Here is a 19,859-nt window from a genome sequence, read left to right as displayed (position 1 = left end):
TTACCTTCCACTGCCATCCTTTCCCGGAGTTCCTGCTGTAACCGGCTCTGCCTATCTTCCAGCTCCAATTCTCGAGCACTGAAAGGAGAAACAAAGCAAGAATGAACCGATGGTGCATGCTGTGCTGGCAAGGAGCCACCACACAGATTGCCACTTAAGCAAATTAAAACATTCTGGTGTTTACTCTCCTCCCACCCTATTGTATTTACCTTCCCAGACCCCTGCTTCAGCACTGTTCTGACTCCTTTTGGAACAACACTGGAGATGTGTAGCCGTTTCTTTCCTGATTAAAATGTAATCTTAATGCTTCCACATCACTAGTCTTCAACTGGAGTGGGCAGATAGAGAAAGAGAAGAAGATTGTGGAGACAGATTCCCTTTTTCACATGGCTGGGCAGCAACCAGGCCATCTGCTTTCTCAGACTGATCTTATTCACACTGTTACCAGCTGGATTTAAAATCCAAGACAGATACAGTGTGAAGGAGCAGATGCATCTGCAGTTATTGCTCAAGCCACATTTTACCTCTGTGCAAGTCTCCCTCCTGCTGCATCCCACTCTGAAGAAAAAGTTACCTGCCAAGTAATGGATGACTGAGGGCATTGCCTCCTCAGATTCCAATCTGAGCAGCATTTTGGGGCTTCTCTGGTAGTAGCATCCCAGAGCACACTGAGCTTTTGAAACACCAAAGTCAAGTCTTGCCTACTCAGAAACTTGTTTCAGTAGCATGTAGTGCATTCTGGGGCATAAGCACTATGGAAGCCTCTGGTGTTCCTAAGCTGGAAAAGAGCTGTAGCATTTGCGCCCAGTTGGAAGGCTATGGGGTCCCACTGGAGACAGAGAAGTGAGGACTACAGGACCCATTTAAAGAAAGGACAGGAATGCAGACTGCTTGGCTGCATTCAAACAAGGACCTTGCACCAACAGAACAGTTTGCCCAATCATCCCCCAAAGACCACTTACCACTAAAACTACAGATGAAAGATTGGGGATGAGCCTGCAAGCAAGGGATGCTTTGTACGGAACATGCCTGGGAGGACTGTGGGAGGGCTCAAACCTTTGGTTACATTCACACTTAGGACTTACCAAACCTTTTGTGCTTCCACTCATCACGAGTTCTTTTTGCACTAGAGACTCTTCCAAAATGTACCTTTATTAACTTACTGGCTGGGAACTGCATTCTATCCAACAACACTATCTGAACACTTATTACTGGCCTCTTACCATCACAGCCAAGACAGTGCTGGAGGGAGGCCCTGCCAGTACTACCTGTGAGTAATCTCATCTCTGAAGCTAAAAGAAAAGGAGTACTAGTGGCACCTTAGAGACTAACAAATTTATTTGAGCATAAGCTTTCGTGAGCTACAGCTCACTTCATTGGAGTACTCCTTTTCTTTTTTGCGAATACAGACTAACACGGCTGCTACTCTGATCTCTGAAGCTGTGCTACCCCATGCAGAAAGCCCTCTGCTCACTCACAATATCATCAGCTCAGACTCGTAGCGCACCAACGCGTTCTTCTCCTGCACCAGCTTGAACCACTCCTGCATCAGCTTTGGATCATCCTTCTTCCCCATGCCTGCCAAGAGAGAAACTTCGTAAGTTTTCAGGATGATGCCCTGCCATCCCCATGAGCCCGACAGCCAGGAACAAAAATGGGGGCAAAATGTGCAAAGAAAGCCGAGCAAGATGCTGCTAGAGCACTCCCAAGCCGGGTCCGTTTAGTTTGCCTACAGCACACAGGAAGAGGAGGGCACAGAACTGTAGGTGTCACCTCCTGAAGGATTCTCTCCTCCTTGGATCAATGCATTCTGAATCCTTTTTTGCCATTGCTCCTCCCTCCTCTTCTCATTATGGTAAACTCATAATTTAGTGGCTCACTTCTATTTAGCCTTCCTTAAACGAACTTGAACTTTAACCATGTTTTTGCCCCTCCTCCATGTTACCGCCTTTAATGTATGCTGACTGGAACCTTTCCCACCTCCCCCACAAACCCTCTGTATCCCTTATGTTATACCCTCCTGTTCTTCAGTCACATCAACTGAATCAGTTCTTTTATTGGCTAAGAGTGGCCCCTTGCCTACCTCTACTGAAACCCTTCCTTTTCACTGGCTCATCTGCTGAAGATTTCTCCTCTCCTGTGGTTCCTTCCTGCTACATCTCCACTCTCTTTGGTGAGTCTTCTCCTAGTGCATCTATTAACAGCAGTTCACTGCATCCTACAAGTACGTTATTCCTAGAATTGCTCAGCAGCATTAGAACTACACACACAGAAACCCATGCTACGCTTGCTAACATAAAAAGGAGAGAGCGAGAACCCACTTCAGAACTAATTTTTTAAAATTTCATTTTAAGAGAAACAACCCTGCCTCCTTTTCTCATAATCCACAGGCAAGGCTTCAATGGCGTCACATGTAGTGCAGATTAAATTGCTACACTATGTTCTCCAGAACTTTCTGTAGTGATTTGAGATATGCCTCAGACCCTAGACTACACCATAGAAGCTCTTCCAAGGTAATTCCTACTTTGGGCCCCTTGATCCTGCAATGAACTACATGCGGGGAGAACCCTCCCTCTGCCTGCAGGAAGACCCACTCAAATAATTGGGCAGCTGCCTGCCTGCATGGAGTTTGTTTCAAGAGGGGGCCTTCAAAGTGAGCTCAAAGGTGCAGAGATTTGAGCAGAGCACCTGTTGGTATTTATAATGCAGGCCTCTACCAGCTGCATGACTGAAAGTTATCTTCTCTCTCTCCACAGACTAACAAGGCTTTCTAGATTAATTGACATCTCTGCCTAGTTATACGTTATGGACACTCAGCATCTATATTAAAAGCAGCTTCTCTTTCTTTTAAGCACAGTCTTATGGAGGCCAGAAATGGCCAAACAGAAGGTTTTCTATTTAAATTCCAAATACTGAGAAAGCTGGAAATATGTGCCACTCCAATGACCAGTAAAATCATATCAGTGCCCTGCCTCCATACCTAGCTCCAACCAGCCCTTACACTGAGGTCAAATGGGAGATCCAGTAACTCCTGCTAAGCAGCAGCTTCCCTGCTTAGAAATACCTGCTACTGAAACACAGAAACAGTAAATGTTTAGGGGATACTACCCCCCGATCCCCTATAAAAGATTCTGGCTCTCTGGATTTTATACCAATCTGTTGCTCAGTTCCAAGCATTCTTTTCTGAACCTCTCTGCACAATATGCCCAGGTGACCATGGGAGGGGGGAGCTTAGACATGCAGATGTCCAGTGCAATGAAGCCATGAAAGCACTGGGAAGTCTCCCCACTCTTTCCAGTGCCAGGATGTAAAATAAATGCCTCTAAGAAACAGCCAAATACACCTGGCTACTGACCCATGAAATAGATTGTATGTATTTATGTATTTGTTTTTAACAGCCAATGAGCAGAGGGATGTGGGAGGGGTGGGGAGGGAAGGCGGACAATTGATGTGAGAGCACCATGGAAAGCAGAGTAAGTGGTTAGCAAAGTTACGCTGTGATCACATTCCACCCCCTACCCCATGCCTTGGCAATGGAAACTCTACTATAACAAACTCCCATCTGGGACAAATTCAAGAATGCACTCAGCAAGACATGGATCACGGAAGACCAGTCTGGTTTAGGTTGGTTGGTTTTTTAAAGCTCAGGGAAGTTTTGCAAACCGGTCTTTGTAAGGACACAGCATTCCTTTAATCCATCCATACAAATTAAACAGTCGTTTACGGAAGGAGATTCTCTTCCCCCATCCCCCGCCCCGTCTCCCAGACACCTATGACGAAGAATAGAGAAATCAAATACACCAAATGAAAACAGGAGCTTTTGCGTATAATACTGCTGCTGCCACTGCAAATCAATGTCCCGGTGACCTTGAGACTACCCCTTCCCCAGTTAAAAACAGAAAAAGGGATACTGTACCTTTAAAAATTGCACACTCATACAAGCTTGTTACAGAGGTTGCTACTGAGACTGAGGGTAGGAGACAGGAAGGGATTTGGAGGTTGGATATATAGATTTTTTTTTGTCACCAGCTGACTAGTGCTGCTATGAAAATCCAGCTGGGGTGGAGGGGGATAGAGGTTGCGTGAGGTTACGTTACCTTCATGGGCACAGCAAGGGCAGAAGGAGAGAGGTCTACGACGTGGTGTCCCGGCATTGGGCTCAACTTCAATAAGACCAAATGAGGAAGAGGGAGGAGAGGAGAAAGAGGAAGGAGGAGAGGAAAGGGGTGAAATAAAAGACAAGCAGAGGACAAAAAGCATAAGAGTGAGAAAGAAAGGAAACAACAAGAAGAAAAGAAAAGAAAAAATACAAGAAATGGAGAAGCAGAAACGAGGGAAACAGTCTACAGATGAGTACGGTCCCTCATCAGCACAGATAACAGACAGGAGTAGACTGAGGCAGTGGGAGAAGCAGTTACTGAGCTGTACAGTTACTGGGAGGAAGATTACTCTTGAGTTTTTCCTGTTCATTGTAGGTTTTCAGTTGCAGAGGCTTCACTCTAACACCATGTTGAGTGTATGAGATACCAGGACAATAGGTGAGGACAGGTGAATAATTATCTCTGGCTGATAAATGTCAGCTTTTAAAATAAGGTCTAGAAGGTCTCCGTTGCCTGTACGGGTCCGAAACTTGGGGCCCTGAGCCCTGCCACCCGAGGCTGAAGCCAGAGCAATGGAGCTTCATGGGGGCCCCTGTGGCCCCAGGCAATTGCTCTGCTTGCTACCCCCTAACACTGGCCCTGCCTTTTATACACAGAAAACCAGCAGTTGTTGTGGCACAGGTGGCCTGTGGAGGTTTTATAGCATGTTGGAGGGGCACAGGGGGGAGAGGGAAAAGACTCGGAAAGAAAAAGGTTGAGAATCTCTGAGCTAGACGGTCATCCCCGAGGGGGGGAGGGAGGGAGGAGACACAATATGAAATTGAGCCCACTTTTAAAGAAACAACATGTCCACCAATAATTAACAACATTTCTAACAGAACGTCAGGAGAACAGATGCACCAAGAAGTGCCTGAATATCAAAGCTGGAGGCTTAAGACACCTGCGTAGTTAAAAAGGAAGGAATGCCTGTGTCAGGGAAAGGCCGTAACTCAACACCAATTATATGACGAGGAGAATTCATAACTCACAGAATTCAAAGCAACTCAGTATATATGACAGTGAGGCAGCTCTCACGGTAGAGACCTACAATATTGGCGAACAGGGAGAGGAGTTAGAAGGGACCATCACAGAACTAGCACAGCACACACAGGACACACTGGAGTGGCGGGGGAAGCACATCAGCTTGCAAAAACCCTGTGCTTGAGCAGCACGGCTCCCTCAGACAGGACATCTCTTTTGCAGGGGGAGTAGGAAGGGAGGTTCCACAGCTGGGAATGTGATAGTTACAGCTCGCGCCTCATGTCACTTCCATTCATAAACCCGCTTTTCAGTTCATGTAGAACTTTTTTTTTAAAAAAAATTCATTTATTTTAGACTTGGTCTGAGCCCAGAAGTGTTTTTCCTGGGAGAAACAAAGTTTTCAAGCTTTTGAGATATTTCTTCAGATTTTTGTTGTTGGTGGTGGCCTGAAAACTCTGCCCCAGCTTTGTTGACATATTTCAAACTTGGTGGCTGAGGAATTCCTGATTTGCCTTGTTAATAGAAAATTTAGCTTGGAAATAAAACTCTGGAAATGTATGTAAAAGGTAGTGTGCTGAGTGTACACCATCTGAACATCCCATCTCTTCACTGAAACCCTGCTTCTGTGACAGATTTCTGTTACCCGGGGGGGGAGCGGGTCTGTGGGGGTGTAACACCACTTCTGTGAGGAACATGAACTATAACCCACATCAGTGTATCATTATCACCACTTCCATCTCTTGCTATAAAAATATTCTAAGTGTTTCCTTGGCTGATCTGTCTTTTAGACTGTGAGCTCCTTGGGGACAAAGACTTTTTTGTGTGTCTAAGAGCACTGAGCAGAGTGTCCAAGCAGAACTTTCAGAAACCTGCACCAAACTGTGCTGCTACAAATGTTCAAAGTTGCAGATGCTGGAAAGATTACGTGTCACTTACATTTGAATATACAATCATTTTAAGAACAACAAGTAGTTCTAGAAATAGCAGTTGCAGACCACACAGGCTCTTGTTTGTCGTACAAGAATTGAGCAGGCCCAGCACGTTATGTGGTCTGACTGGTAGTCCATGGAAGCATGGCTGTTAGGCTAGTAAATGCAGTTAGTACTGGAACACCAATGAGTGAGGTACCAGGAGAAGGTATAAACCCTGGTCTGCTGCATAACGCTTCAGAACATATCCAACAGTGAAGACTATATTGCTGCTACTATTCTGTAACGACAGCCCATCTTCTTGCTCTTCTTGCAGTTCTGGTTGAACTTTCTTTTCTTGCTCCTAACCTCTTATTTGCAAATACCTATAATCCCTTCAACCTCTCCCCAAGCAAAATGTGCGAACAATCAAGTTATGAAAGCTTCGGGTCCCTGTAACAACTGTAACTCTTGCCCATTACATGACTATTAATACTGGTCTGCCAGTAAGACAATGTACATAAACATAACTCTACAATGCATAATTCACGTTAATTGCATTATTTTCTATTCTGCCATATAAAAGCATGTAGCATGTCATGTCAGTGCATACAAGTTATGTGATCATATATACCAGAGCAGAGATAAGGTTGTTTTGGGAAATTTAACTCAATCTCCTAACTTCTGTACAACCAAAATCTTTGTTTTAGAAGGTGACCAGCAATACTTTTTAAAAAATGAAATACGCATAGGTTTATACTGAACACCCCAAATAGCAAGGGACAGAGGAAAGTGCAATCCTTTCTGAGTTTAAAACTTACCTTTTTTTAATCACATCAGCCGTTACACTCCAGCACGTGCCATGATCTGAAGTCACAGCTATCACGGAAGCCAGCTTATTGGTCTCCAGACAGGTACTATTGTTTTAATATAGAATCATAAAAATGTAGGGTTGGAAGAGACCTCAAGAAGTCATCAAGTCCAGCCTCTTGCGCTAAGGCAGGAGCAAGTAAACCTAGACCATCCCTGACAGGTGGGAAAAACCTCCAAAGACGGGGATTCCACAACCTCCATTGGAAGCCAATATCTAACCTAAGTCTCCCTTGTTGCAGATTAAGCCCAGTGCTTCTTGTCCTAACTTCAGTGGACATTGAGAGCAACTAATCACTGTCTTCTTTATAACAGCCCTTAACACATTTGAAGACTCTTATCACAGGGTTTGGCAACCTTTCAGAAGTGGTGGGCTGAGTCTTCATTTATTCACTTTCATTTAAGGTTTCGCGCACCAGTAATACATTTTAACGTTTTTTTAGAAGGTCTCTCTCTAGAAGTCCATATATTATATACCTAAACTATTGTTGTATGTAAAGTAAACAAGGTTTTCAAAATGTTTAAGAAGCTTCATTTAAAACTAAATTAAAATGCTGGTCTTACGCTGTTGGCCTGCTCAGCCTGGGGTTCTGTTCACCCAGGCCGGCAGTGGGCTGAGCGGGGCCGGCGGCCGGGACCCCAGACCAGCAGTGGGCTGAATGGCTCAGCCCACTGCCACTCAGCCCGCTGCTGGTCTGGAGTTCCGTCCGTGGGCTCCTGCCAGCCAGGGTCCTGGTTGCTGGCCCCACTCAGCCCGCTGCCGGTCTGGGATCCCGGCCCTGCCCACATAGAGTGGGTGCCTACCTTATCCCTGGTTCTAGCCCATTCTCTTCCTCTCTCTCTGCACTGAGCACAGGGCTGGGGGTGAAGGAGCAGGCTAGGAGTTGGGGTGTAGGGTCTCGCCAGGTGCTAGAATGAGGGAGGGGGCTCAGGGTTGGGGCAGGAGGTTTGGGTGTGGAGTGCTTACCTGGGCAGCTCCCATTGGTGTGAGGGGTGCAGGTGGGAATGTGGGGTGTGTGTGCAAGAGCTCCCGCTTGGTGCTCAGGGTGGGGGTGGGAATGTGGGGGGTGCAAGAGTCAGGGCAGGGGGCTGGAGATTTGTGAGGGGGGTGCAAGAGTCAGGCCATGGGGTGTGGGGGGGGTGGGTATGTGTGGGGGGTGCTGGAGTCAGGGCTTGGGTCATGGGGGGATGCAGGGGGCAGAAGGTGGGGGTGCAGGGGGCAGGAGGCTGGGGTGTGTGGTGGGTGCAGGGGTCAGGGCAGAGCGTAGGTGTGTGGACTAGGGTCGTGGGGGTGCTCCCAGCCCCCTGCCCAGAGTGGTTCACAGCAGGAGGATGGAGGGGATATGCCCTGATTCCACCCCCCTTCCCCAAAGCCCCATCCCTACCTCTTCTCTGGAGCAGCGAGGGCCATCAGCTGATTGGCGGCGGCAGGGAGGGAGAGGGGGAGGGGCAGGAACACAGCATGCTGGGGAAAGAGGTAGGGGAGGGGGGAACTTGCCTGCCCTGCAGCAGCAGCCAGCAGCACCAAGCTTCTTCACCCTGCCCCCGCAAGGGGACAGAGAAGAGCAGGCTGGGGCGGGCCAGATTTTTAATGGCACGCTGCTGCCTGCCGGGGTCCCGGCTGCCGGCCCCCCTCAGCCAGCTGCCGGCCTGGGTTTGGCAGCGGGCTGAGCGGGGCCGGCGGCTGGGACCTGGCAGGCAGCCGTATGCCATTAAAAATCAGCACCATAGGCCGTGCCATCGGCAGGGCCAGCTCCAGGCACCAGCGTTCCAAGCAGGTGCTTGGGGCGACAATCTGCGTGCCGGCAGGGCGTTGCTGCAGTGGTGGCGATTCTGTGGCAGCCTCTATCTTTATGGAGGAGATGGTATGATGGGATAACATGATTTTGGTAATTAATTGATCTTTAAATATTCATGGTAAATAGGCCCAATGGCCTGTGATGGGATGGGATCTGAGTTACTACAGAAAATTCTTTCCTGGGTATCTGGCTGGAGAATCTTGCCCATATGCTCAGGGTTTAGCTGATCGCCATATTTGGGGTCGGGAAGGAATTTTCCTCCAGGGCAGATTGGAAGAGGCCCTGGAGGTTTTTCACCTTCCTCTGTAGCATGGGGCACAGGTCACTTGCTGGAGGATTCTCTGCTCCTTGAAGTCTTTAAACCACGATTTGAGGACTTCAGTAGCTCAGACATTGGTGAGAGGTTTTTCGCAGGGTGGGTGGGTGAGATTCTGTGGCCTGCGTTTTGCAGGAGGTCGGACTAGATGATCATAATGGTCCCTTCTGACCTTAGTATCTATGAATCTTCAGCCGCCCGCGACGACAAATCGGTGGCAGCTTCCATCTTCAACCGCTTGCAGCGGCGGCAATTCGGCGGCAGCTTCTATCTCTTCAGCCACTCGCAGTGGCAGCAATTCGGTGCACTGCTTGGGGCAGCAAAAATGGTAGAGCCGGCCCTTGCCATAGGTTGTTGACCCCTGCTCTTAGCAGGTCATCCTTCAGTCTTCTTTTCTCAAGATTAAACATGGCCAATTTTTTTAACCTTGCCTCTTAGATCAAGTATAATAAACCTTTTATCATTTTTGTTGCTCTCCTCTGGAATCTCTCCAGTTTGTCCACATCTTTCCTAAAGTGTGGCAGCCAGAATTGGACACACTACTCCAGGTGAGGCTCACCAGTGCCGAGTAAAGCAGGACAATTATCTCTCGTGTTTTACATACAACATTCATGTTATACACCCCGGAACGATATTAGCCTTTTTGCAACTGTATCACATTGTTGATTCATGTTTAATTTGTGATCTAGTATAACACCCAGATCCTTTTCAGCAGTACTATCACCTACCCAGTTATTCCCCATTTTGTAGTTGTGCACTTCATTTTCCCTTCCTATGCTAAGTACTTTGCACTTGTCTTTATTAAATTTCATCAAATGTTGATTTCTGACCAATTCTCCAATTTGTCACAGTCATTCTGAATTATAATCCTGCCCCCCAAAGTGCTTGCAACCACTCCTAGTTTGATGTCATCTTCAAGTTCAATAAACATACTCTCCACTCCATTAACCAAGTCCTTAATGTAAACATTGAATAGTACCAGACTCAGAACTGACAAATCCATACTGGCTATTCCTTATAACCCTATTATCCTCTAGGTGCTTACAAACTGATTGTTTAATAATTTATTCCAGTATCTTTCCAGGTATTGAAGTTAGGCTGACTGGTCTACAATTCCCCAAGTCCTCTTTGTTCCCTTTTTAAAGATAGGTAGCATGTATACCCTTCTCCATTCCTCTGGGACTTCACCGATCCTCCAGAAGTTCTCAAAGAAAATTGCTAATGGTTCCAAAATTGCTTCAACTAGTTCCTTAAGTACCACAGGATGAATTTCATCAGATCCTGCCAACTTGAATAGATCTAATTTATCTAAATATTCTTTAACCTGTTTTCTCCCTATTTTAGCTTGTGTTCCTTCCTCCTTGTTGTTCATATTAATTGTATTGAGTATCTGGTCACCATTAACCTTTTTAGTGAAGACTGAGGTAAAATAGACATTAAACATCTTAGCCTTCTTGCTATCATCAGATATTAGCTCTCCTTTGCCATTAAAGAGAGGACCTACACTTTCCTTCATCTTTCTACTGCTCCTAATGTATTTCAAGAACCTCTTCTTATTGTCTTATGTCCCTTATTAGGTGTAACTCATCTTGTACCTTAGCCTTTCTGATTTTGTTCCTACATACTTGTGCTATTCTTTTGTACTCCTCCTTAGCAATTCATCCATGTTTCCACTTTCTGTAGGATTCCTTTTTGATTTTCAGGTAATTAAAAAGCTCCTGATGGAGCCATATTGGCCTCTTATTTATAATGCTTCCTATCTTTCCTTCACACTGGGATAGTTTGAAGTTGTACTTTTAATACCGTCGCCTTAAGAAGCTGCCTGCTCCACTTAACTATTTCCCTTAGATTTTTTTCCCGTGGAACCTTAACTACCATTTCTCTGAGTTTGTCACAGTTTTTTTTTAAGTCCATTGTCCTTATTCTGCTGGTCTCACTCCTTCTTTTCCTTAGAATCATGAAATCTGTCATTTCATGATCACTTTCACCCAAATTACCTTCTATCTTCAGATTTGCTACCAATTTCTCCCTGTTGGTCAGAATCAAATCTCAAATAGCTGTCCCCTGGTTACTTCCTCCACTTTCTGAAATAAATACAATACGTTCCCCAAACACTCCAAGAACTCATTAGAAATGTGGTGTTTCCAACAGATGGCTAGGTAATTCAAGTCCCCCGTTACTAGCAGGTCTTGTGCTTTGGATAGTTTCTGATTTGATGCTCTACAGTTGACAACAACCATGACATGTTATTTTATATATATATTTTCTGGAGCTTTTAATATGTTCTCAAAAACATCAACTTGGCAGTATTGTGAAAACACTGGTGTTCACCTGTTAGTAGAGCACTGGTGAAAAAGTGTTTGTTTAGTGCACACACTAATCCCAGGGGTTGTATGGTGCATACACTACTCCTGCCACGAAGGATAATATGTGCTGTTTTCTTTGCATTGTGATCTGTGAGATTTATAAAACCCTCCTCTTCTTCTCCCAATACCTGCTCCACTGTTAGAGCCATCTGTATTCCCTGCCTTACTCCTTCTTATAAATACCCTTTCCCTCTGCCAAACCCAGGCCCTGGCTTAGTCATTTCTCTCAGGTCCCTCCCTACATCCCACATGCCAGACCCCCCTTGCACCCTGGTTCCACAGCCCCCTTGCCCACTTACAGTCTAGCTTTACTGCTTTTCCCAATTCCTGTCTTGTGCCAGAACCACCAATGTCTCACCCTTGCAACTTTTTGCAGTAACCTCCTCATAACAGACTTCTTATTTTTCCCAGTGACCCCCTACTCCTCCTCACCACCAGAAACACCTCCATACCAGACCTCACAATACTTCTCTAGTGTCCAAATTCTTTGCCAAAAGCCCTGCAACCTAATCCCACTGCATCTGCATCATAATCCCCTCCTTTCTAGCCTCTTTTCTTCTCCATGTGCTACTATCTTCAACCGGAAGCATCTCTTCTTCTCACAGAGTCCCCTCTCCTGCAGTGATCTACTAGGCCACGTCTCCACTACCCACCGGATCGGCGGGCAGTGATCCATCTATCGGGGATCGATTTATTGCATCTAGTGTAGACACGATAAATCGATCCCTGATCGCTCTGCTGTCGACTCTGGAACTCCACTAGGGCGAGAGGCGGAAGCGGAGTCGATGGGGGAGCGGCAGCCATCGATCCCGCGCCGCGAGGATGCGAAGTAAGTGATTCTAAGTCGATCTAAGACACATCAACTTCAGCTACGCTATTCTCGTAGCTGAAGTTGCGTATCTTAGATCGATCCCCCCCCAGTGTAGACCAGGCCCTTACTCTGGCTTTATTGCTTATACTACTGCTTCTTCCTCCAGTAGAACATTCTCTGTTCCCAGTCACAATGAAGGACTTGGAAAGCGTTCCAGACTTTTTTATTTGTAACATATAAACAAGATGTTGCCACTGTATCACACAGTTACAGGCTTTTGGGCAAAGCTACAGAGTATTGCAGTGAACTGAATGACTGTCCTGTATTGCACTGAGTTGCATAGCATATTGTACGGCAGTGAATTATTACTGCAACATTTATAAGTGTTACGAATTATACCTTAACATAAGGCACCTATCATCATGGTATTGTATTGTGCATATCACTGGATGATACTGTACTCTATTATTGTACCATACAACCCCGAACAGCTCATTTTACTGCACTGTAGACCACTCTACTACCCCTTCCTATGCTGTACAGTACAACATCTCCGCTCTCCTCCTATCTGTTGGGACTCCCCATTTTTAGTGATTCCTGCAGTGGAGTGAGTGGTTGCACATAGATTTCACCATGTCATTTTTAAATAGGAATTGTTTAGTTAAACAAGTTAAATCTACGCTAGTTCATGGAGTGAGGGAACTGAGCTTTTCACAGACGATCATGGATCCCAAACACATTCCCATGTCATCCACATTAACTAGCTCTTCTGGTGGATCCCTTTAAGAAAAGCCCTGTAGCTGTTTTTATAAGAAGAGAATCAGGAACAATTTTATGTGACAAATAGAAAAACATCTCTCTTTAGCAAGATCATTCTTTTAGACGGCCCACTTATCATATTTCACATTTAAATTCCACAAAAGCTCAATTTTTAAAATATGGGGTTATTTATTTAAGGCTCTGACTTGACGGATTTGTGCTTGCGCAGGGACTGGGTTCCGGGCAAGCACAGATAAAGCCTAACCATACAAAATAAGCAGTTTACAAAATAGTGATGAAGCCTTGGTCCCCATCTATCCTGCCCTGCCCTTGTCATTTCTCCTTGCACCTCACCTCCATTTCAGTCTTGCTGCTTCTCCCAGGACCTTTCACCTCTCCTCACCACAGATAATGGGCCTTTCTTAATAGTGTTTGGCACGGCTAGGTCCCTAGACCACTATTTTCTCTCTCTCTCTGTTTAACAACTTAACCATAGTCAACTGCACCAGGTAATGCACTGTTGGAAGGACAACACCCCAGATTGGTTTCCTCTTTTCTCTGCTGTGAGATACTGTTTCATAAACGCAAAGGAAGTGTAACGCCAACAGACCTCAGTCGTCGGCAGGCAGGATCGAACCAGTGATCTCTGAAGCTTAGTGCATGAGCCTCTACCGCATGAGCTAAAAAGCCAACTGGCTATTAGCTAAGGCCGTAGAGCAAACTCAACCTCTCTCTCTAAGTGGTCTCAGTGCCACTAGATGGGACAGACACCACACCCAGAAGGTGTGTGGGTTACAGATGCACCAGGCGTGACCAGGCAGGCAGGAAGAAAGTACAGAGGAAAAGCTGAAGGTGGCAGCAGGATTCCTAAGTTATACCCCACCATCAGCCTCAGTAAGTCTCCTCTGCATGAGCCCTATGGGATGAGAGCTGAGCTGATTTCCCTGAGAAGTGCTGAGCACCTACAACTCCCATTGACTTCCAACGGACGCACCGCAGACCAAGTGGGATCATGTTCTCTAGGAGGGGCTGCCTAGAACAAGGCATTAGATTTGCACATTGCTGGCTAACCATAGTGGGTTGACAGCACACAGCAGTGCTGGTCAGAAGAGCCAGGTCTGAGGTTAACTCTCAGGGTCTTATACATTGCTGTGATGAGTTGGCCTCACCAATTCAGGAAAGAGGAAGTGAGTGATATTTTTAAACTTCTTATGCCACCCACAAAAACTTCCTTTAGCAGCCAGAGTAAGAACATAAGAACGGCCATACTGGGTCAGACCAAAGGTCCAATCTAGCCCAGTATCCTGTCTTCCGACAGCGGCCAATGCCAGGTGCCTCAGAGGCAATGAACAGAACAGGTGATCATCAAGTGATCCATCCCCTGTCGCCCATTCCCAGCTTCTGGCAAATATTGAAGTCTGAGATGAAACCAAAACCACACCTGACTTAGCCCAGTAAAAAATCCTTTGTACTCAGACCAGTAAAAAGATCATGGGAGGTAGCATCTTTCTTTCATGCCTCTGAAGTCCTTCACTCCTCTTGGAGGCTTATGGTTGTTAAGTACATGACAAGGGACCATCCCAATTTCAACTGGTTTGAGCCAGGCCCTGTAAGACTAACTTTGCAGGTCTTTAAAGGGACACAGTCAACTTGAATTGAATTTAAAAAAATCAAGGTTCTGGTGCAGCATGCTTTAAACAGGATATGCAGAATTAAACAAGTATTAGTCAGGGTTTTTCTATGCTTCCCTGCTGGCTGATCGTTACAAGAATCTTTTCTTTAATTCCATGATCTCATATTTGTACACTGCCTCATTCAGTGCCCAGGACAGAACTGCTCTGAGGATGAACCAGGATATACTGTCAAGGAGACTTTGTCTATAGGGGCCTGCCTCATTTGTTGCAGGAGTTGGAAGGTGTGTAGTGAATGAGGCAGACGACTGCAAGAAAAAAATGTTTGGTCTCATGGTTAAGGAGGTGAATGCAGCCCTGGAGAACTGGATTCTATACTTGCTTTTGCCACAGAGTTCCATTTGATGCTGGGCAAGTCAGATAAACCAAACTTTTTACAGATGGTCACTAATGTTAGGTTCCTCATTTTCTGGGTACCCAACTTGAGACTCTGTGGTCTGATTTGCAGAAGTGCTGAGCGCTCCCAGCTGCAGCTGACATTAAAGAGAGCCGTGGTTTGAACATATGAAGTGCTATATGATGCGAAGCATTCTGAAAAAAATCAAATCCTAGGTATCTCATATTGGGCACCCAAAATTACTGGAAATTTTTGACTTTAATTCCTCTGTGCCTCAGCTTCCTATTTGTAAAATGGAGATAACAATACCTACTCTCATAGCAGTGCAGTGAATATGAATTCACTAGTGTTTCTGAAGACACTCAGACACTATAGTGATGAGTGGCACAGAGAAAGCCCATGAGGAAATGTCTTCAGAGCAGGGTTTGAATGATGTGCACTAAATAAGGCCAGGGGCCACACACTGAACACTGACGAAACAGTAAAATATTGAATAGCTGCTCTTTAAGGGAGCACCATCCATCGTGCACTGAATGAGGTAGGGATCCTGTGGGCAAAAGCACATGAGATCATGTAATTAAAGACTGTATCATAATGCATATGCACAGGGAACAAATTAAGGTTGCCTGGATAATCTTCATTCTGGCATTTCTTAACTTTTAAGTGCTTGACTTTGCAACCTTAATCATGTTCTTTTAACACTGTTTTTGAGATGTAATATAATATACACATAAGACTGACTGCCCAGCACTGACATGCAGTCAGCCCTAGCATGAAATGCAGCATCTGTTTAACAGTGCCAATATATAACATTTTAGAATAGGAAGTGAGGAATATGCCATCTAAATAAAAGTACAGAGGCAATATAGGGCAATACATGTAATTACACAAATTGGAATTCAACCAGGACGTCCAGGTTAGCATTGCTATTCTTGTGAAAATTGCTGTGGAATCTGTAATGACTTACTATAATGCAACTCTCCCGGTATCAAAGAATACAAACACAGATTCATAATAGGCCTTAATTATTCAAGAGGGTTTAGAGATTTACAGTTCAATTTGAGAAATAATTTTTGTACTTTTGATTATCTCAGTCGGTCAGCATTCTATGGATAGGGCAGCTTCTGCAGTCTGGTCTGACCCTCCGAGACTGGTTCAATGAACAGACTCTGACTGCTACTAGAGTCATCATTAATCCAAACAGGAGTCCTAGCCATTCACAATGTGCTTAGCAGGGGAATAAAGCCCCAATCTGGAAACAGACAGTGTGTGGGCAGACTGCTGCACCAATATGGAGCCCCAACAACTTCGGTGGCACTCAACACAGATACAGCAGTTGGCCTGGGCATGTCAATTGCAGGACTGAGGCTTCAATTCACCATTGAACTGGAACAATGAAGGAGATGAGCTTCTTTCAGTAACTGCAGTACTGTGCATCCATTTCTGGCCTAAGTGCTCTGGCAGCCCAAAAGCAAATGTAAAACAAATCACAGAGGAAACAAACTGAACTACAAAGCTACATAATCTGATAGGATGCACTGATTATTTTTTAAAGGGATACTGCCACGGACTGTACTTTTGGCTCAATTTTAAAGTATATTTTTAAAACAACTTTTCAACATCTAATATGAATAGAAATGTCTCAAGATTTGTCAAAAATAAGTCAATTACTTTTTTTTTTTTTTAATGTAAACATTCCCCTGGAGCGTTGGAAAGCCAAACACAACAGAACTGTGCTAGTGAATGAGCACCACAAAGTAAAACTGACTATAAACAGAAAAAGACAATCTTCAGTCTAGTGTGACTGTCCAAGCTGAGAGAAATTGAAAAAGTCAATGACCATAAATTGTGAAAAGTAAATTAGGTTTTTAGTTTTAATAATTTGAGATTATTTGCAGCACAAGGAAGGATTTCATTTTTAAAATGACAGTGTCCCTTTAAATGAATTAAGGCTTCTACTTTTTATTTATTTATTTTTTTTAGCCATCATTAGTGATTTTGATGGGACTGCTGTCTCCAAGGAGGCATCGGTTAGGATAAGAAGAAGGGGAAGGTGTCATGAAGATAGCATTAGACAGGGATAAGGATCTATTAAGTGTATCTCAGCATCAACCCTTTTACAGCTCCTACTGTATATGCACATAAGGGTATCGGGCACAACTGATGGGCATGTCTGGGAAGAGCCTTACTTTTGAACGTTTTCTTAAAAAGTCTCAGTATAAGATAAACTCCAGAGAGACTGATACAGCAAACGAAGCACAGGGCTCCAAGGAAGGACTGCCACATGAAAATGACCACAAACAATTTGGATAGCAAGCTGGGGCCAGTAAAAGCCTGTATCCCGTCACTTGAACGCAGGTGGGTATTTTTTTCCAAAAAGCTAGTGTGTCAGGGTGGACTGGAATTATTCCCAGCAGCCGGACAGACAGATTACTGTGTGGTGCACTGATGGCCAGGGTGGAAGTCTTGGGGAAAGGCAGAAGGAGGAAATGACAGTTAAAAAGTAAACTGCTCCTAGAGGGCCTGATCCAAAGCCCCTTGCAATCAATGGAAAGACTGCTACTGACTGCAATAGGCTTGGGATCAGGACCAGAGAGTGTGTACATGGAAGTCACTCCTTTCCATTCTGGGGAGTTGGTCCTGATGCTCTCCCTACCCATAAGTATACACTTTGGGCTTAACAACTTTATATTCTCAGTGGGAAATGAGGGGCAGAGGAGACAAGGTGAGCCAACAGTTAGCCTGTGTTGGTTCTACCTAGAGAGTGCTGGTTGCTTGGGCTAGATCTACTGATTGTAGATGTAGTGACTAAACAAGGAAACTGCTATAATGGGGGCTAAAATAAAGAAAGGGCTTTTAATGGTCAAGGTTGGCAAACTACAGACAAGTAGAATTTACAATCCTAAACTAAAGCCACCTATTAAGGGAGGCAGGCAGTGGCACCCAGGCAAGAAAGGAAAATTGCAGTGTCAGAGGGATGATTCTAATCCCTACATCCAATTAAAACAGAGTAAATCACTCTAATACATGTTTTTAAGGATCTTAAATGACATAAGAGAGAATTAATATAAAAGGAAGCTTCCATATTGACAGTTGAGATGGTGCAGAGCAGGTCTCAGGGGAGTAAGAGATCTGGATTTGTTGTATTTCCTAAATGCACCTACAACAAAACAAGACAGAAGTAGTACCCCTTATCCACCATTAAGTATTTCCGACATCTCTACTGGGAGCATTTTGCTTTCTTTAGGACACCAGAACACTCTAGTTTCTTTGGAAGAAAAAAGGGGAACCTCAGGAGCAGACTTCTGAGAGCACTGGGTTGATATATTCCCCCAGACTGGGGGCAGCTCCTGTAGTTTGCTGTTTCTTGCTTTTGATTCCCATTTTTTTTCCCCGTTCACTTTATGCGGACTTCTTTATCCTAGTGGAATGTGGAGGGAGAAAATGTTTTTGGGAAGCCAGACAATGAAATGGGCTTCATTACTAACAGGAAAGGTGGCTGAGATTTAGGGGTTAAAAAATTTAATTTAGAAAAAGAATGGTCGTGTACAACCCCAAGGAGGAGGATTTAACTGTTGTGGGAAAAAATCCTCATGCATGGTTTGTGGACTGCGACAGACTCTCCTCTCTTTGAGCTGGAAAAGGGGTTCTGCTACAGCCAATCAGTTATGTGCAAGGTTTGTTTCTTCTTGTTGTTTGTGAGCCAAGGATGGGAGAAAGAGGTGAAGGGAAGGTTGGGGAGGGGTGTCAGCGGGGTTAGTCTCAGTAAGAGGTTCTGCTATACATACCACCCAGGTGCAAGTCGATGAGGTCACTGTAATAAGACTCTCCCCAATAGTCTACAACAAGGAATTGGTGAAGAGAGAGTTATTGAATCAGATATCCACCCCAGCCCCACCAAATCAAAGCAATATACATGAGAGAGAAAGACAGATACACACATAAGAGAGAGAGAGAGAGAGAGAGAGAGAGAGAAAGAGAGACAAAGAAACAACAAGAAATCATGCAGCTGTATTATACATATACTGGAGGAGATGGGGAGACAGAATAACAATTCCCAGCAGGCAGTCAGGCAGGCATTGGCTTCCAGAGGGAGGGGGCACAAGGTCTGTACAGAGACACTTCACCTTGTTCAGTTTGTACTCATTCCTGACACCGACCCGTTTCCTGTTCTTGCTAAGAAAGGAAGAGATATGCTTGTTGCTTCCAGGCTGAAAAATGTGTCCTAAGGAAGCACCATAATTTCTCAGGTAAACTGCAGGAGACGTATAAGGATTGATTTCTTGGGGGTGAGGGTGAGACAAGACTGAGTGTACAGCACATGAGTGGAGGGCACCGGGTGCTGGCATAACTGAGGAGTCCACGAGTGTGTGCACCAGGAAGACAAGTGCATATTTCTGCCAATGTGAAATGTGTGCTGGGGAAGGAGAATGTCTGTTGGTATGGGATAGGTGCTGGGGAAGGAAAGACTTGTGTGGTTGTGCAGGTGTGTGATAATGGACACAATGTGTATTTGCACACCCCCTAGAGAAAGGTTAGCCAGCCAGTCTGGTACTACACTGTGGTTCTTTGGGCAAGAGGCACATGGGGGCAGTTCTTTCTGTTTGGCTTAGTACACTATTTCTCAAAGAACATGGTTTAGCTCAAGAAGACCAGAGACTCTTGGCCAACCTTGGTGATCTGAGAGCTGCAGGTGTATTTTCCTTAACTTTTAAAATTGGCTGCCCAAGATCTCTTTAAAGCGTGAGAAGAAACATCCAAGATGACAGAGCCCGCATTACTCACTTAGTTTAATAACTAGCCAACAGAGTGGAAAACAAACACTAGAGACTAAAGCCATTGGTCTGTGTCCCACCAGACCAATGCCTCTTTTTTTTTTTTT

The 19,859-nt window shown here is 45.0% G+C and overlaps 1 protein-coding gene across 11 annotated transcripts in view; it reads right to left on the bottom strand.

The window, feature by feature from the left end:
- Nucleotides 1-19,859, bottom strand: part of MICAL3 (microtubule associated monooxygenase, calponin and LIM domain containing 3) — a 247,458-nt gene that overhangs the window by 7,659 nt on the left and 219,940 nt on the right. For 8 of the 11 annotated variants that reach the window (XM_077826983.1, XM_077827024.1, XM_077827043.1 and 5 more), the window contains 3 exons: nucleotides 18,766-18,816; nucleotides 1,479-1,578; nucleotides 5-78 (listed from right to left, as the gene is read on the bottom strand). In XM_077826983.1, coding sequence (XP_077683109.1) covers nucleotides 5-78; nucleotides 1,479-1,578; nucleotides 18,766-18,816 — 225 coding nt within the window. The other 3 variants (XM_077827051.1, XM_077827007.1, XM_077827059.1) reach the window with 3 other exon arrangements.

The sequence above is a fragment of the Eretmochelys imbricata genome, chromosome 1 (assembly GCF_965152235.1).
Source record: "Eretmochelys imbricata isolate rEreImb1 chromosome 1, rEreImb1.hap1, whole genome shotgun sequence".
Classification (NCBI taxonomy): Eukaryota; Metazoa; Chordata; order Testudines; family Cheloniidae; genus Eretmochelys; species Eretmochelys imbricata.
This window is presented reverse-complemented; position numbering and strand designations above follow the sequence as displayed.